The 17,959-nt window shown below is 43.8% G+C and overlaps 1 protein-coding gene and 1 long non-coding RNA gene across 2 annotated transcripts in view; one reads left to right on the forward strand and one right to left on the reverse strand.

The window, feature by feature from the left end:
• The window catches only part of LOC119265092, a 30,714-nt gene extending 16,965 nt beyond the window's left edge, over positions 1-13,749 (forward strand). The window contains exons 2-3 of the long non-coding RNA XR_005131389.1: positions 8,781-8,976; positions 12,615-13,749. This is a non-coding gene — a long non-coding RNA (uncharacterized LOC119265092). The remainder of the gene's footprint in view (positions 1-8,780; positions 8,977-12,614) is intronic.
• Positions 13,750-15,635: 1,886 nt separating this feature from the next.
• coro7 (coronin 7) overlaps positions 15,636-17,959 on the reverse strand; it is a 164,819-nt gene continuing 162,495 nt past the window's right edge. Inside the window, exons 25-28 of the mRNA XM_017705429.2 lie at positions 17,754-17,889; positions 17,574-17,665; positions 17,399-17,485; positions 15,636-16,698 (exon numbers count right to left, since the gene is read on the reverse strand). Of these exons, the coding sequence (XP_017560918.1) occupies positions 16,690-16,698; positions 17,399-17,485; positions 17,574-17,665; positions 17,754-17,889 (324 nt within the window). The 3' untranslated portion in view covers positions 15,636-16,689. The remainder of the gene's footprint in view (positions 16,699-17,398; positions 17,486-17,573; positions 17,666-17,753; positions 17,890-17,959) is intronic.

Below are 17,959 nucleotides of genomic sequence, written 5' to 3' on the forward strand. Positions count from 1 at the left end.
TTGTCTATACCCATTCAGCACCTCTCAACCAATGAAATGGTTCCAGACCATTGGACATATCTCTCAGGGAAAACAGCGTCGCAGTCTAATAATAGGAACAATGACTGACTGCACATACATCACAACTACCCCCCTCTTATTGAATGTACAATTTTTTTTTTTTCTAAACTAAGGCTGGGGGTAGACTGCCCGAAACCTTGAGTGGGATCAAGGATTATTCTGCCTTGTGTTGGGACCCAACTCACTAGCTAACTTTGTACACAAAAATGTCCAGGTTTCCACCATATACACTGCTCAAAAAAATAAAGGGAACACTTACACAACACAATATAACTCCAAGTAAATCAAACTTCTGTGAAATCAAACTGTCCACTTAGGAAGCAACACTGATTGACAATCAATTTCACATGCTGTTGTGCAAATGGAATAGACAACAGGTGGCTCAGGTAGTGCAGCTCATCCAGGATGGCACATCAATGCGAGCTGTGGCAAGGTTTGCTGTGTCTGACAGCGTAGTGTCCAGAGGCTGGAGGCGCTACCAGGAGACAGGCCAGTACACCAGGAGACGTGGAGGAGGCCGTAGGAGGGCAACAACCCAGCAGCAGGACCGCTACCTCTGCCTTTGTGCAAGGAGGAACAGGAGGAGCACTGCCAGAGCCCTGCAAAATGACCTCCAGCAGGCCACAAATGTGCATGTGTCTGCACAAATGGTTAGAAACCGACTCCATGAGGATGGTATGAGGGCCCGACGTCCACAGATGGGGGTTGTGCTCACATCTGTGCTCACACAGAGAACACCAGGATTGGCAAATTCGCCACTGGCACCCTGTGCTCTTCACAGATGAAAGCAGGTTCACACTGAGCACATGTGACAGACGTGACAGAGTCTGGAGACGCTGTGGAGAGCGATCTGCTGCCTGCAACATCCTTCAGGTTTGGCAGTGCGTCAGTAATGGCGTGGGGTGGCATTTCTTTGGAGGGCCGCACAGCCCCCCAGAGCTCACCAGAGGTAGCCTGACTGCCATTAGGTACCAAGATGAGATCCTCAGACCCCTTGTGAGCCCATATGCTGGTGCGGTTGACCCTGGGTTCCTCCTAATGCAGGACAATGCTAGACCTCATGTGGCTGGAGTGTGTTAGCAGTTCCTGCAAGATGAAGGCATTGAAGCTATGGACTGGCCCGCCCGTTCCCCAGACCTGAATCCAATTGAGCACATCTGGGACATCATTTCTTGCTCCATCCACCAAAGCCACGTTGCACCACAGACTGTCCAGGAGTTGGCGGATGCTTTAGTCCAGGTCTGGGAGGAGATCCCTCAGGAGACCATCCTCCACCTCATCAGGAGCATGCCCAGGCATTGTAGGGAGGTCATACAGGCATATGGAGGCCACACACTACTGAGCCTCATTCTGACTTGTTTTAAGGACATTACATCAAAGTTGGATCAGCCTGTAGTGTGTTTTTCCACTTTAATTTTGTGTGTGACTCCAAATCCAGGCCTCCATTGGTTAATAAATTTGATTTCCATTGATGATTTTTGTGATTTTGTTGTCAGCACATTCAATTTACAGACGTATTCAACGTACAGAACAAAGTATTCAATGAGAATATTTAATTCACTCAGATCTAGGATGTGTTATTTGAGTGTTCCCTTAATTTTTTTGAGCAGTGTACATTTGTCTTACAAGTTAAGTCTATCAGGTGGTTTATGAACTCTGAATGGACATCTTCTTATGACCTGTGTAGGGGAATCTTGTGGTTTTGCAGGTGTAGCTTCAATGTGTTCTGAAGTATTTGCAACAGACCTGCTAGCCACAGATTCTGGTTCAGGCTGTTCAAAAGCTCCTGAAGTTTGTTGTACACAGTCCGTGTCAGAAGGTGATGGTCTTTCGCTTGGCTGAATTTGGTCTGGCTGAGATTTCTGGATGACAAGCCAACATCTGCTCTGTGTGTCGTTTCCAGAGCTGAGAAGATCCAACTTCAACCGTGTACGATACTGGACCTGTTTTAGATGACACGTTGCCAGGTGTCCACTTTTCCTCCCCGCGCCGATAATCACGGACCAACACTGGATCACCTACTTCGAATTTGCGATCTTTGAATGCTTTGATGAATTTAGGGAGTGCTTAAATGTCTGCACAAAACGCTCCACGAGGCCATTCGTGGCAGGATGAAATGGAGCAGAACGCATATGTTTCACCCCATTGGCTTTGAGGAACCTAGAGAACTCATCCGAAACATATTGTGGACCATTGTCGCTCACCAGAACTTCAGGTAAGCCATAGTGACTGAACATGTTTCTCAGTACTTGGATGGTTTTGGATGCCGTTGTTGACTCCATCAAACAAACCTCTGGCCATTTTGAATGGGCATCCACTGCCACCAAGAACATGCGTCCTTCGAAAGGCCCTGCGAAATCTACATGAATCCGCTGCCAGGGTGCTCCTGGCCATGGCCATGGATGTAGCGGTGACAGACTTGGAGACCTCTGATTGTGCTGGCATGATGTACAGGTTTAGATTTTTCTTCAATTTGAGCATCGATGCCCGGCCACCAAACGTAACATCGTGCTACAGCCTTCATCTTAACCACACCAGGATGCCCTCTGTGTAACTCTTCCAAAACTATTTGTCTCAGTTTGGGTGGTACAATTACTCGGTTGCCCCACATCAGACAGCCTTGCAGGGTTGTAAGCTCATTCTGTCTGATTAGATATGGTGTTAGATTGCTATCAGCACCTTTGCTGGTGGGGAAACATCCAGTTGACACCATCTCCAAGACCTTAGAATAGAATAGAATAGAATTCAACTTTATTGTCATTGCGTATGTCGCAGGTACAAAGCAACAAAATGCAGTTTGCATCCATCCAGAAGTGCTTAGCAGAAATATAAATATGTATGTTACAATGTACAGTAAGTATAGTATATACAGGTTAAAAAAATATGAGGGGGTATAGACATGAAGGAGGTTATACAGGTTATAAACAAGAATGTACAGGTTATAAATACGAAGGGGTATAAAGTACTATGAACTATGAATAAATATGAAGGGATATAAAGTACTATGAACTATGAATAAATATGAAGGGGTATAAAGTACTATGAACAGGTTATAAATATGAAGAGGGTAAGTATGTACTTATGAACAGGTAGAATATTTACACAGTATATACAATAATGGGCAGTATATACAACAGATCTGAGGGCCGGTAATTGGTGTTGAGTGGTGTTTAAGTCTGTGTGTTATTGGTGTGTGTTAGGGTACAGTCCATTGTTATTTGTTTAGGTATCAGGAGGCAGAGTTCAGGAGTGTGACAGCTGTTGGAAAGAAGCTGTTCCAGTACCTGGTGGTCTTGGTCCGGAGGCTCCTGTAGCACCTCCCAGAGGGCAGGAGGGTGAAGAGTCTGTGTGCTGGATGACTGGGTTCTTTGATGATTTTCCCAGCCCTCTTCAGACACCGCTTCCTGTAGATGTCCTTTATGGCAGGAAGTGGTGCACCGATGATGCGCTGGGCAGCTTTCACCACCCTCTGCAGCGGCTTCCGGTCTGAGGCAGAGCAGCACCCATACCATACTGTGATGCAGTTGGTCAGGATGCTCTCAATGGTGCAGCGATAAAAGTTCACCAGGATGTCTGAGGACAGGTGGTTCATCCTCAGCCTCTTCAGAAAGAAGACGCGCTGGTGAGCCTTCTTTACCAGCTTGGAGCAGCTGGTTGTCCAGGTGAGATCCTCGGAGATGTGGACACCAAGGAACTTGAAGCTGTTCACACGCTCCACTGCCGTCCCCTTGATATGGATGGATGGATGTGGGTCAGCATTCCTTCCAAAGTCCACAATGAGCTCCTTGGTTTTCTCAGCGTTGAGCAGAAGGTTGTTTGTGTCGCACCACTCAGCCAGACGATCCACCTCCTCCCTATAGGCTGTCTCATCGTTGTTTTTGATGAGGCCAATCACCGTGATGTCATCTGCAAACTTAATGATGGTATTGGAACCATCGACAGGCTTGCAGTCATGCGTGAAGAGGGAGTAGAGGAAGGGACTCATCACACAGCCTTGTGGTACACCGGTGTTTATGGTGATGGTGGATGAGCAGTGGTTGTCCAACCAGACATGTTGGGGTCGGTTGGTCAGGAAGTCCAGTAACCAGTTGCACATGAGGGAACTAATGCCCAAGTCTGCGAGTTTTGTGATGATTTTTGAGGGGATGACTGTGTTGAATGCTGAACTGAAGTCTACGAACAGCATCCTGATGGAGGTATTTTTATTGTCCAGGTGTGAGAGGACTGAGTGCAGTGCTATGGAGACTGCATCCTTCCATCCATCCATCCATTTTCTAAGCCGCTTCTCATCCTCTGTGCTCCTATTCTGGCGGTATGCAAATTGGTGGGCGTCCAGGGTGGGGGGGAGACAGGATTTGAGCTGTGCTAGGACCAACCGCTCAAAGCACTTTGTGATGATGGGGGTGAGGGCTACCGGGTGGTAGTCATTCAGTCGTGACGGTTTGGAATTTTTGGGTATCGGGAAGATGGAGGTGGTTTTGAAACAGCTTGGTACTACAGCACGGGCCAAGGACAGGTTGATTATGTCCGTCAGCACTCCTGCCAGCTCTCCAGAACATGCTCTGAGAACACGTCCAGGGATGCCATCAGGACCCGCAGCCTTGTGGACTTTAATCCTGCCCAGCGCCGCTCCTACATCGGTGGGAGAAAGAGTCAGTGGTTGGTGGTCTGCAGACACATTTGCCTTGGTTGCGGTTGTTGGGTTCCCTCTCTCAAAACGGGCGTAGAAATTGTTGAGCTTGTTGAGGAAGGAGATGTCAGAGGAGGCGGGGGAGGGGTTGATGGTCTTGTAATCTGTGATAATCTGGAGTCCTTGCCACATACGTCGGGGGTCAGAGTTGGAGAAGTGTTCTTCTACCTTCCCTTTGTAGTGGTGTTTGGCCTATTTGATGCCCTTCTTCAGCTCAGCTCTGGCTGCACTGTAGGCCGGTGCATCTCCCGACCTGAAGGCGATGTTGTGGGCCTTCAGCAGGAGATGAACATCCCGGTTCATCCAAGGCTTTTGGTTGGGATACATGGTGATCTGTTTCTGGGTGGTGACACTGTCTATAGTGGTGGAGATGTGGTCCAGTACAGATGAGGCGTACTGATCCAAGTCTGTGTGAGTGAACATATTCCAATCAGTGTTTTTAAACCGGTCCTGGAGCACAGTGTCTGTCCCCTCTGGCCACACTTTTATTGTCCTCACAGTGGGTTTCACACGTTGGATGAGTGGTGAGTACCGAGGTGTGAGGAAAAGGGAGAGATGGTCAGATTGTCCAATGTGGGGGAGGGGTGTTGCTTTGTATGCCCCAGGCAGGTTGGAATAAATATGATCCAAAGTCTTGTCCCCTCTGGTATAGCAAGAGACATGTTGGTGGAATCTGGGGAGGACTGTTTTCAGGTTGGAGTGGTTGAAGTCACCAGCAACAATAAAAGCAGCCTCAGGGTGCTGGTGTTTGCTAATGGCTGCATAAAGTTCTTTCATAGCCAGCTTAGCATTAGCGTCCGGGGGACGTACACTACAGTGATTATGATGCAATTTTTCTCTTGGGAGATAATATGGTCTGCATTTGACCATTATAAACTCCACATTAGGTAAACATTGTCTCTCTGTAGTAGCAGAGTCTGTGGACCAAGCTTTGTTAATATAAATGCACAAACCTCCACCTCTGGTCTTGCCAGAGTCCTCTGCTATCCTATCAGCTCGGTGTGTGTGTCGTCCTGCTAACTCAATAGCGTTGTCCGGGCAGCCATTGTTTAGCCATGTTTCTGTGAAAATCATGACGTTTGAGTCCATAATCCGTCTGTCGTTGGTGATGGAGAGCCGTATTTCATCCATTTTGTTAGCCAGAGAACGGACATTGGCGAGGAAAATGCTGGGTAAGGGCAGCCGGTGTGGTATAAGCTTTAGCTTAGCTCGCAGCCCTCCGCGCCTACCCCGCCTTTGTTTACGTTCTTGGCGCCGTCTGCGTGCATTTCCGCCCGGCCGGGGAGAGTATGCAGCCTCCGGTGTTCTGGAGATCTCCGGAATGAGTCGGAGATCGGCGATAAAACTGTCGGAGGTTTGAGTTCTGATGTCCAGAAGCTCCTGTCTGCTGTAGAACAGCAACGCCGAGCAATTTGAGATGAATAGTCCAGTCAAAAGTAGATAGAAAACCGTTAAATAGCAGATACTGGAGAGACGCTGAGCCTCGCGTTGTTCACGCGACGCCATCTTGGTCGTGGAGCAGGCAGAGCATAATTTTGCTCTGCCTTAGTTAATAGCAAGGGTAGGGTCAGACCTAGGCTCCTTACAGATGTCTGAGCTGCCTACCGGCAATAATGCCAAATGATGGATAAGATAGGCATCAACTGTTCCTATTTTCTCTTTGTGTTGTACAGGGAGTGGTAGACAAGACAATCCATCAACATTACCATGGTCAGCAGCGCTTCTATACTGAATTGTATAATTATGGGCAGCAAGTACAAGAGCCCATCTTTGAAGTCTGGCTGCGGCCATGGATGGAGTTGCTTTGTTGGGGCTCAGGATCGTTGTCAATGGACGGTGGTCAGTGAGCAGGGTGAAATGCCGTCCATAGAGATAAGCATGAAACTTTCTGACACCAAAGATAATCCCCAGTGCCTCCTGTTCTATCTGGGCATAATTTTGCTCTGCCTTAGTTAATGTCCTCGAGGCGAAAGCTATGGGTTTCTCCTGCCCATCAGACAGCACATGAGAAATCACGGCTCCGACGCCGTATGGTGATGTATCACATGCTAACCTGATTGGAAGTCGTGGGTCATAATGAGTGAGTACACTCTTGCTTGTCAACTGACTTTTGGCTTCTTGGAATGCCTTTTCACATTCTACTGACCAATTCCACTTCACACTTTTATGCAACAGTGCATTCAGAGGATGCAGTATGGTAGCTAGGTTTGGGACAAATCTGGCATAGTAGTTGATTAGTCCTAAAAATGACCTTAGTTGACTCACATTAATTGGAGCTGGAGCATTTACAATTGCTTGTATTTTGTCTGGAGACTTGTGAAGTCCTGCCACATCAATGATGTGTCCCAAGTACTCCAATGAATTTTTGAAGAACTCACGCTTTTCCTGCTGTACACGGAGGCCAAATTTCTCAAGATGACACAAAACTGCCCCCAAGTTTTTCAGATGCTGAACATCATCAGTGCCCGTGACTGTCATCTAAGAAACAATGCAGACAGACATCAGCTAGTTTTTCTCTGTACAGCTCTTCAGAGATCAGAGATACTGCTGCACCTGTATCTAGTTCCATGTTAATTGGTAGTCCTTCCACCTCTGGCCTTACTAAAATCACTGACAGCATCGAGTTAGTATTCTTTGTCACACTCACCCCTGCGGTGTCATTCTGGACAGCGTTGTGACTTTGTGTAATGCCAGTTCTGAATCTGTGACGGTAGTTGAATCCTTTTCACTTGTGCTGTTAGTTTCCACCTTGTGTATGTGTCCTTTCTTAGGTTTGTCTCTCCACTTTTTGTGTTGATTGTTACTTTCAGGCTTTGCTGCATTTTTCACCGCATTTCTGCACATACAAGAAATGTGTCCTTTCTTGTAACAATTACAATCCTTGTAAAAACATTCACTTTCCTTGTGATTCGTCTTGCCACATCTGGGACATTTGCATGTGGAGATGGCCATTGCATTGACTTTCAATGAATTACTGAGATGCTGGGATTCTCTTGGTACTGTTTCCATGGACATGGCTATATCCACTGCTTTTTTGTATGTGAGTGTAGTTTCTGTCAAGAGTTTCTCTGTATGGCTTCATTGTTTAAACTGCACACCAATCTATCACGTAGCAAATCTTGTAAATAATCTCCAAATTTGCAATGCTCGGTAAGCTTCTTTAAAACAGCCACATATTGTGCAATACTTTCCCCTTCTTATTGGTTGCGTTTATGGAAACGGTAACTCTCAGCAATCATTATGGGCTTTGGGGAAAAGTGAGCCAGCAACACATTCACTATTTCTTTGTATGTTTTCTCTCCCGGTTTTTCTGGAGCGATAAGGCTACGGAGTAAGCCATAAGTAGTAACTCCCATTACACTAAAAAACACTGCCACTTTTTTTTCCTCAGTAATGCCATTAGCTTGAACAAAATGCTCAAACCTCTCCACGTAGGTAGACCAATGCTCTCTTGCTTCGTCGAAGGTCTCAATCTGTCCGATAACATGCGCCATTGTACTCTGAGTAAATCCTCGTCTGCACTTCTCTTGCTACATGTAGTTAGCCTGTTAGAGTTAGCCTGCTCAGTCAATACTGGCTCCTGCTGCTCCTTTTGCATGCATAAGGCTCAATCCGTACTCGTCACCAATTTATGTTTTATGTGTTTTCAGATTAATACTGCTTTAGTTTACCAAACTATGTCTCTGTATTAACTTATCATTATAAGTTAGAAAGCAAACTACACAGAGAACAGGCAGAGATGGTGGTTACACTTCTTCTGGTCATGTTTTTTTGCAGCAATCAGGGAGTAATAACTCTCAGGGAAAACAGCGCCCCACGCAGTCTAATAATAGGAACAATGACTGACTGCACATACATCACAACCACATTAAGCAAAATAAAATTGGCAGGCTGACTATGCAAGGCTAAAATGAGGCTAGATAAATAAATTTTGAAATGGAGACAAATAAATTTTCACATTTTTGTTTTTAATGCGCAGAGCTAAAATTAAAACTACAGACCTTCTGATCTTCTGATCTCTTTGTCTTAGCTGTGATACAAAACCTCTTGACCAATCAAGAAATCATCAAAGAACAGATGGACAAACTGGTGAAGCTGGTTTATGAATTAAAGGGGGACAACGAAGAGAGCCCATCTCTACCACCAGAATCTCTACCCATTGCAGCCCTTGAAAACCTGCAGGTTTTAGAGGGCAGCTCCAAGATCAAGAATTCAAGACAACACTGGTAATGTATATTTGTATAATATTTTTAGGGATATAACTGTATACAGATATCATGGTTCACCTCACACCACAGTACTACAACATGGCAAAAGATTTTATTCTGTAACAATTGATGCTTTCAATACAGTATATAACCTAAGGAACTGAATCTGTATTCAGGATAAACAAATTTCACATGCAAGAATGTGGGGTACGAAAAGAACTATACATTTTAAAATATTAGTCATTTAATTACTGGTACCAATTTTTGTATATATATATTTTGGAAATATATGTATATTTTCACCACTTTATTATTGCTTTTTAATTTACTTAAAAAGCAGTAGTGATGCACTAGCCTGTTTTCAGTTATTTGATGCACTGGACTGTTGTTGGTTGTTTGGTTTAACATATTCATGGCTTAAAATTATCTGGCACAAGACAGGAGGTGACTGTAATCCTGTTTGCATAAGGCACCCGAGTATACTGATGAAGTAACCTATTTCTGTTGAAATGGAGAGGTGGACAGCTTATTTTCTTAACTAGAACTAAGCTGGACAGACTAAATATAGCACATGTGCTAAGCAACTCCGTCTTTTATATCACATGCTTGAATTAAAGTACTAACAATATGATTCACTGTAAAACAGCAATATAAAACACTAAAGGATGTCACTTGTTTTACAAGCTTTAAATGTCGGTGTTTCAGTCAGATCTGTGCATCAAAACCAGGCTGAGTCTCAAATGGTTCTGTACTCCGGAAATAGTGTGCTAGCTTTTACAGCCAAAGAGTCCAGTATTTGTTGACTATGGATGAAACTGTATACAAATGGCTATTTGTTGGCTATAAAGCACTGTTGGGGTGTGGGAGACAGTAAAGTATGTAGCACACGTAGCACACTATGCAGGGAGCAGGGAGCCTTTTTAGTGCATTTTTATTTAACCAATAGGTTTCCTATTCCTACAGGCGACAAAAGGCGGTAAGACATTGTGCTAGAGATATACACCAATCAAGCATAAGATTATGACCATCTCCTTTTTTCTACGCTCATTGTCCATTTGATCAGCTCCACTTACTATATAGGTGCACTGTGTAGTTCTACAATTACAGACTATGGTCCATCTGTTTCTCTGTATACTTTGTTAGCCCCTTTTACCCTGTTCTTCAGTGGTCTGGACTGCCATGGACATCACAGAGCAGGTACTATTTGGGTGGTAGATCATTAGCAGCACTGCAGTGACACTGATGTGGTGGTGGTGTGTTGCACTGGTCTGAGTGGATAAGACACGGCAGTGCTGCTGGGGTTTTTAGACACCTCAGTGTCACTGCTGGACTGAGAACAGTCCACCAACTGAAAAATCCAGCCACCAGTGTCCTGTTGGCAGCATTCTGTGACGGCTGATGAAGGACTAGAGCATGACCAACACACACTGTGCAGCAGCAGATGAGCTGTCGTCTCTGACTTTACATCTACAAGGTGGACTGACAAGGTAGGAGTGTTTAATAGAATGGACAAAGTGTGTAAAAACTCCAGTAGCACTGCTGTGTCTAATCTATTCGTACCAGCACAACACACACCACCACCATGTCAGTGTTACTGCAGTGCTGAGAATGATCCACCACCCAAATAGTACTTGTTCTGTGAGGGTCCATGGGAGTCCTGACCACAGGGTAAAAGGGGGCTAAAATGGACAATGAGCATAGAAACAAGGAGGTGGTCATAATGTTATGCCTGGTTGGTGTAAATGAAAACAAGAAGTACTTATGTTTGTTTTCACATTTATATGAAAAATGCAATGTCCACTATTTTTCTCAGTATTGAATGGCAAAGCCTTTATTTGCCATCACAGCAGTCAGTCAGTTCTAAATTGCTAATGAGCTTTTAGCATGTCTACACTGAGATTTTGGAACACTTCTCTCCTGGGACAATCTCTAGGTCTTTGAAGCTCCCTCCACAGATTCTTGATGCGATTCAGGTCTGGACACAGTTCATATATTGTATGTCCTGTTTCATAGCGTTTAAATAATTTGCAGGCCATTACATTCTGGTTTTATTTGCATTTTACATAGAATCTCAACATTTTTGGAAATGGGGTTGTATATTTGGTGATATCAAACCAACACTGTCTGTTTTAATGAAATAACATATGATTTTATCAAATCAAATAACCATCACTCAAATGTTCAATACACATGCATTGTTATTGACTCTCTTTTTATTTCTCAGGCTCATTTTCATGATATTAATATTGTTTACTTCCACCCTTCAAACACACCCAGCCCTTTTATGGATAAGTTAGAACATCCCTGCTTTAGGGTGTGGCCACATTACAGTGTGAATGGACAAAGTGTATACACTACAGTTGAAATGCATGCAAAGACAGGAAAATGCATCTACATATGTCTGCAAAGAATTCTTAGTTCCGAGGTTTGAATTTGGTGAAATTTAATAAATTCGTACTGTGTAAACATGCTTGACTTGACTAGTAGCATGTGTTTATTATATGACGTAAACGTTAATTGACTCAATGGCATCATTTGTCATTTATATTAAGATTCAGTGTCAGATTGCCTTATCACTAAGTACCTTAGTGATAAATTGTAGTATCAGAATCGCTGACCAACATGGCTGTTTGTGTTGCATACTATCATATCCAGTTACACCTATTATGTATTGCAAAAAGAAAAGTTACTTCAGTAAGTCTACAAAAATATATAACTTCCATCCATCCATCCATCCATTATCTTCCGCTTCTCCGGGGTTCGGGTCACGGGGGCAGCATCCTAAGCAATGAGGCCCAGACCTCCCTTTCCCCAGCCACTTCCACTAACTCTCCAAGGGGGATTCCGAGGCGCTCCCAGGCCAGCTGGAAGATATAGTCACGCCAGCGTGTCCTGGGTCTTCCCCGGGGTCTCCTCCCAGGTGGACTTGCCTGTGACTTGCGTCCAGGAGGCTTGCGTCCAGGAGGCATCCTAACCAGATGCCCGAACTACCTCAGCTGACTCCTCTCGATGTGAAGAAGCAGCGGCTGTACTCCGAGTCCCTCCCGGATGACTGAACTTCTCACCCTATCTCTAAGGGAGAATCCAGACACCCTGCGGAGGAAACTCATTTCAGACGCTTGTATTCGCGATCTTATTCTTTCGGTCATTACCCAAAGCTCATGACCATAGGTGAGGGTGGGAACGTAGATCGACCGGTAAATCGAGAGCCTTGCCTTATGACTCAGCTCTTTCTTTACCACAACAGACCGGTAAAGATCCCGCTTCACTGCTGACCCAGCACCAATCCGCCTGTCAATCTCCCGCTCCCTTATACCATCACTCGTGAACAAGACCCCGAGATACTTGAACTCCTCCACTTGAAGCAAGAGCCTATCCCCGACCCAGAGAGGGCTCTCCACCCTTTTCCGTCTGAGAACCATGGTCTCGGATTTGGAGGTACTGATTCTCATCCCGGCCGCTTCACACTCGGCTGCAAACCGATCCAGGGAAAGCTGAAGTTCGCGGCCTGATGTCCCCAGTAGGACCACATCATCTGCAAACAGCAGCGATGTGACCCTGAGGTCACCAAACTGGACACCCTCCGGACACTTCTGAAACATATTTACAACACTGAACATGACCAACATTGTTATTTCTGCTGTATCTCATTTTAGAAGCAGTAAGAAGAAACTGCCTCACTGCAACTTAAACGGACCAGTCGAGCAGTGGATGAAAAGTTGGCTCCATCTCGCTGGAGACCAAGATGGAGGACGCCATGCCAGGCAACTTTAACTGTTTCTCAGTTTGTTGAATTGACATGCAGATTTTACTTGTTCTGCTTGTTTGTTTTGTTTGTTTGTATGTTTGTTGGTTTGTTAACTGTGTAAGAAGTGTAATATGTTTGAAAAAATAAGACTTAAACACTGAGTGCATACTTATACTTCTTAAGATCCATAGTTACCATGCATTGTCTGTTGCTATGTAGGACTGCTCTGTTACTACTTTTTAGGTGGCTTGAGGCAGGTTGGGGGTTAGGGGTGGTGTGCTGGTAATGCAGAACTGTTAACTTGTTTTGGTATCTGACTTAAAGGTGGAATGAGGTAAATTGTCTTAGTCCATATAAGATAGATGTGTGATCCATTTTGTAGGTCCTGAGCTGGTACCCACCATGAACAAGGTTGTGATTTTCTTCTGGTACTCTTCAGGTGCATACCTGACTCTGAACATGCAACATACAGCCCATCCAAGGTGAACCTGTGGTAGTTTCCTCTGGCCCCGATAAGCCCATAAGATGCCTGACATCTGGCCCATTTAAGGTGAAGCTGAAGTAATTCCTCTGGTCCAGTTTTGGCCCAGACCTGGCCCACAACATGTGAAATATGGCCCATGAAGGGTAAGAGTGTGGTCTGGGCCTGATTTGGCACATAACTGGCCTATAAGATGCCTGACATCTGGCCCATTTAAGGTGAAGCTGAAGTTAATTTCTCTGGCCCAGTTTTGGCCCACATGTGAAATATGGCCCATGTAGGGTAAGAGTGGTATGGCCCTGATCTGGCCCATTTAAGGCAAAGGTGTGGATATTTGCTTTGGCCCGGATTTGGCCCAGAATTAATCCACAACACACCTGACATCTGGCCAATATATGGTGGACATGTGGCTAAGTTGAGGCTACCAGACTTGCCTTGAATCAACACCGTACATCAGGGCCGAATGCTGGCCATAAGAGAGCTGCAGATGTGGGCCAAAAATGTATTGCTACCTGTGTGGTATACATAATCTATTCTCAGTGTGTTAAAATGCGCCATTAAACAAGCCATTAAACTGGTCTATTAGAACGATTGGAATTAGGACCTGGTGGTTTTGCATTCTAAAGGGACTTGGCTTAACACCATTAGAGTCCATTCGTTTCCCTGTAGGACACATTTGATCATCACATGCATCAAATGCATCTGGACTCAATTTTAGCTCACCTGTTAAGCCATTTTAATCTTTAGACTGTGATATTTACCCATCAGAAAAACACAAAATACCATTAGTGACAACTGGACACCACCAGGATGACAAAATTCACAATCAACAATAAACAATTTTATCATGAAAAATCTGATGAGCCTTCACGAGTCTGCATTAACATGTACTGGGCATCGCTGCTGGAAAAAAAAGGAAAAAAAAGCACAGCATTCATTCAGTCCATCATGCTGTTCTAAGCTGGTCTATGCTGCTTTAGTCACCGCCGCATGGTCCAGCATTGCAGCAGACTGAATAGACTTCCTTGATTAGTTGCTCTTCTCAGATCTTTATATGGGGCTAAGCCCCTAATTTCTTGGCATAATGAAAATTCTGCAATATTACCACGTTACAACATACACTCACCAGCTACTTTATTAGGTACAATTGCTTTTTAACACAAATAGCTAATCACCCAATCACATGGTTGCAACTCAATGCATTTAGGCATGGAGAGGTGGTCAAGACAACTTGTTGAAGTGCAAACCGAGCATCAGAATGAGAAAGAAAGGTGATTTAAGTGACTTTCAACGTGGCATGGTTTTTGGTGCCAGACGGGCTGGTCTGGGTATTTCCGAGACTGCCGATCTACTGGGTTTTTCACGCACAACCATCTCTAGGGTTTACAAAAAATGGTCTGAAAAAGAGAAAATATCCAGTGAGCGGCAGTTGTGTGGACAAAAATGCCTTGTTGATGTGAGAGGTCAGAAGAGAATGGGCAGACTGGTTTGAGATGATGGAAAGGCAACAGTAACCACTTGTTACAACCAAGGAATGCAGAATACCATCTCTGAAGACTCAACACATCGAACCTTGAAGAAGGCTAAAGCAACAGAAGACCACACTGGGTGCCACTTCTGTCAGCTAAGAACAGGAAACTGAGACTACAATTTGCATGGCCTCACCGAAATTGGACAATAGAAGATTGGGAAAATGTTGCCTGGTCTGATGAGTCGCGACTTCAGCTGCGATATTCAGATGGTAGGGTCAGATTTTGGCGTAAACAACATGAAAGCATGGATCCTGCGTTGTATCAACGGTTCAGGCTGGTGGTGATGGTTTAACAGTGAGGGGGATATTTTCTTAGCACACTTTGGGCCCCTTAGTACTACTCGAGCATTGTTTAAATGCTGCAGCCTACCTGAGTATTGTTGCTGACCATGTCCATCCCTTTATGTGACCACAGTGTACCCACCTTCTGATGGCCACTTCCATCAGGGTAATGCACCATGTCACAAAGCTCATATCATCTCAAACTTGTTTCTTGAACATGACAATGAGTTCACTGTACTACAGTGGCTTCCACAGTCACCAGATCTCAATCCAGTAGAGCACCTTTGGGATGTGGTGGAATGGGATAGATGTGCGGCTTACAAATCTGCAGCAACTGCATGATGCTATCATCTCAATATGGACCAAAATCTCTGAGGAATGTTTCCAACACCTTGTTGAAAGTATGCCATGAAGAATTAAGGCAGTTCTAAAGGCAAAAGGGGGTCCAACCTTTTACTAGCTAAATAAAGTGAACGGTGAGTGTATATGGAAGTATTTATTCTAATTATTTTAAGTGAATATAGATTTTATTTTAATTGGGGTACGCTGAGCCACGACTAGTGGTACAATTTAGGTACTAACTGCTACTTCTAGCTTTGATTAGTACTCTGAACATTTCAGATGCAAGACTTCACTTCGCCACACTTGCAAAAATGTTTTATTGCAGGGCAACATTCCCACGTGACATTCAGTTGAAAGGAGAGCATAAGGCAATGTTACTTCCTCTGAAGTATAACAATGTGAGCTAATATCAAACAAAAGTTTTGAGACATCCCAAAGAACACTCAGTTACATATGCATTAACGTATACACATCCAGTACTATTGTCTAAGTGTGGCTCACATCAGTGAAAAATACACTGAAAAGTGTTCAAACATGTAAAGTTATGATTCTTCTTCTGCCTAAAGTAAACATTTACGAATACTGTCTTAAGTAGTAGACCTGGATGGAAAGATGATCTTGGCAGCTGCATTGATTGCTAATAATACTGCTAAAGAAGTTGACTGAGTTATTGAGAGTACTTACAATTTAATAGGAATGGATGATCTTCCAAAAGGTTTTATATATTTGCTTGAGGTATGGAGATTCTAGTTTACTGGAATACTGAAAAGGAGGCCTCTAGGTATCCCCAACACTATGATACACGTTACAGCTATGCAGTACAATCAATAAAAATTGGAACATACATTTCAATAATCAAACATTTACTGATCTCCACCAAAAAAAAAAATCAGAAGAGTTACTTGTATTTATGCATAGAAAAACTGCTTATAACAGATATGATTTACAGTATAAAATTCATGCTGATCAATATATAAACTAAGAGTTTTGCAGTTTTGTCAACTTTGCAGTTGGGGTGAAGATAAATCTGGTTGTTTGGGCAGCCATGCAATCTCTGACATTAGCAAGTCTGTATGTAGCTAATCTTATGATCACTAAGCACAGACATGTAATAAATACACATTTAGCCAAAGAAGAATATCACTGAGAGATCACAGCCTGTCTTGTCAAGCATGGAGACTTAATGTAGACAAAGAGGAGTTGGAAGTGTTGGTTAATTGGATTAGAATGTTGGAGTGAGAGTGTGGCTTTTAGACTGCCACTCAGGAATGGCACAAAGTACAGCAGGATTCTTGTTTGTCTCCCTATTGCTGGCTTCCTGGCTCATCCATAAGGCAAAGATTTCCACTAGTCATCCTGAAAGTGCAATGAAAAACAAAGAGACACACACACACGCGCACACACAGTGCAATAATTCATTATTTATTCATCCAAATCTTAGATATTTCTAATTTTAGAATTTTCCTAAATAGTTTAAGAGGGTGACCTAGAACTTAAAACATTTGCCTGAATCTGAAAGGATCTGACTGCTCATGTTGCGTTTAATTAAGTTAATTAAGTTTGGAGGTTCTTTTCAAATACGTGTCAGGCTCGGGTCAGGTTCTCTCAGCCAGCCTTACACTTTTAACATATTCAACCTGCATCTGTCCCTGCTTTAGTTTTTTTTTCTTTTTTTTTCTCCAACAGGATTGTCAGTGTTCTCATTCAGGAATGTTGATCTGTCCAATGACGTTGCGTCAGCAACAGTTCGAAAAGATACAGTGGCACTTCACGTGTCTTCGAAGAAGCACATGCTAGGCCTTCACTCTCACAGCTTGTGGGTGGAATTGGCAATGACTTGGTGAGAAAATTGGTGAGAAAATTGGGCAAAACAATTAAGTAAAGCAGATTTTATCAAATCAATAATTTTTTTAGAACATGATTTCTTCATGATCTAATGTATGGCTATTATTGTCACTATGTGGTAATTGAACTCAAACAGCAATAGGCTCAGACAAAAATATCAAGCTGTATTTAGGTTCCAAAATTTTAGGCATAAATAAAGTTCCAATCTCACCCATTCATCTTCATCCACTCCCTCAAATAACTCCTGTGGCAGTGGGTCTTCTCTGTTCCCAAGCTTTGCCACCATGGCACTCAAAAGCTGCAACAAACACACACAAATGCAGGTGTGACAGGAATTCTAACAAAGTGTAATCCTAACGATTTATTACATAGCTCTTGATACAAACTTCTTCTTTTTTCTGTTCGTCTGTCTTCTCCTCAAGGTACACAGAGGAGGGCAGGTACTTCCTCACTGGAGCCTCCTTAGGAGCCAAACTCACTGAAAAAACAGCAATACAAAGTTCGGCAACAGAGAACACTCAATATATGTTGAGCTTGCGGTATCTGAACATGCTGTGATTCAGTACCAGGGGTCATGTCTTTGGGCTTCAAGCTGATTTTGCGGTGCTGAGCGTCAGTTCCTAAGAGCCAGGCAGAGGCAGTCAAAGCTGGCTCCCACCACACTGCTGTCTCTGGGAACACATCATCCTGGAAGAACTCTTTCTGTGCACAATAACCATGAAAAAAATTATTTAGCTTTGCAACAACTATTTTTTTGATAGTGCATCAGTCA

The sequence above is a fragment of the Pygocentrus nattereri genome, chromosome 14, assembly GCF_015220715.1.
Source record: "Pygocentrus nattereri isolate fPygNat1 chromosome 14, fPygNat1.pri, whole genome shotgun sequence".
NCBI lineage: Eukaryota > Metazoa > Chordata > Actinopteri > Characiformes > Serrasalmidae > Pygocentrus > Pygocentrus nattereri.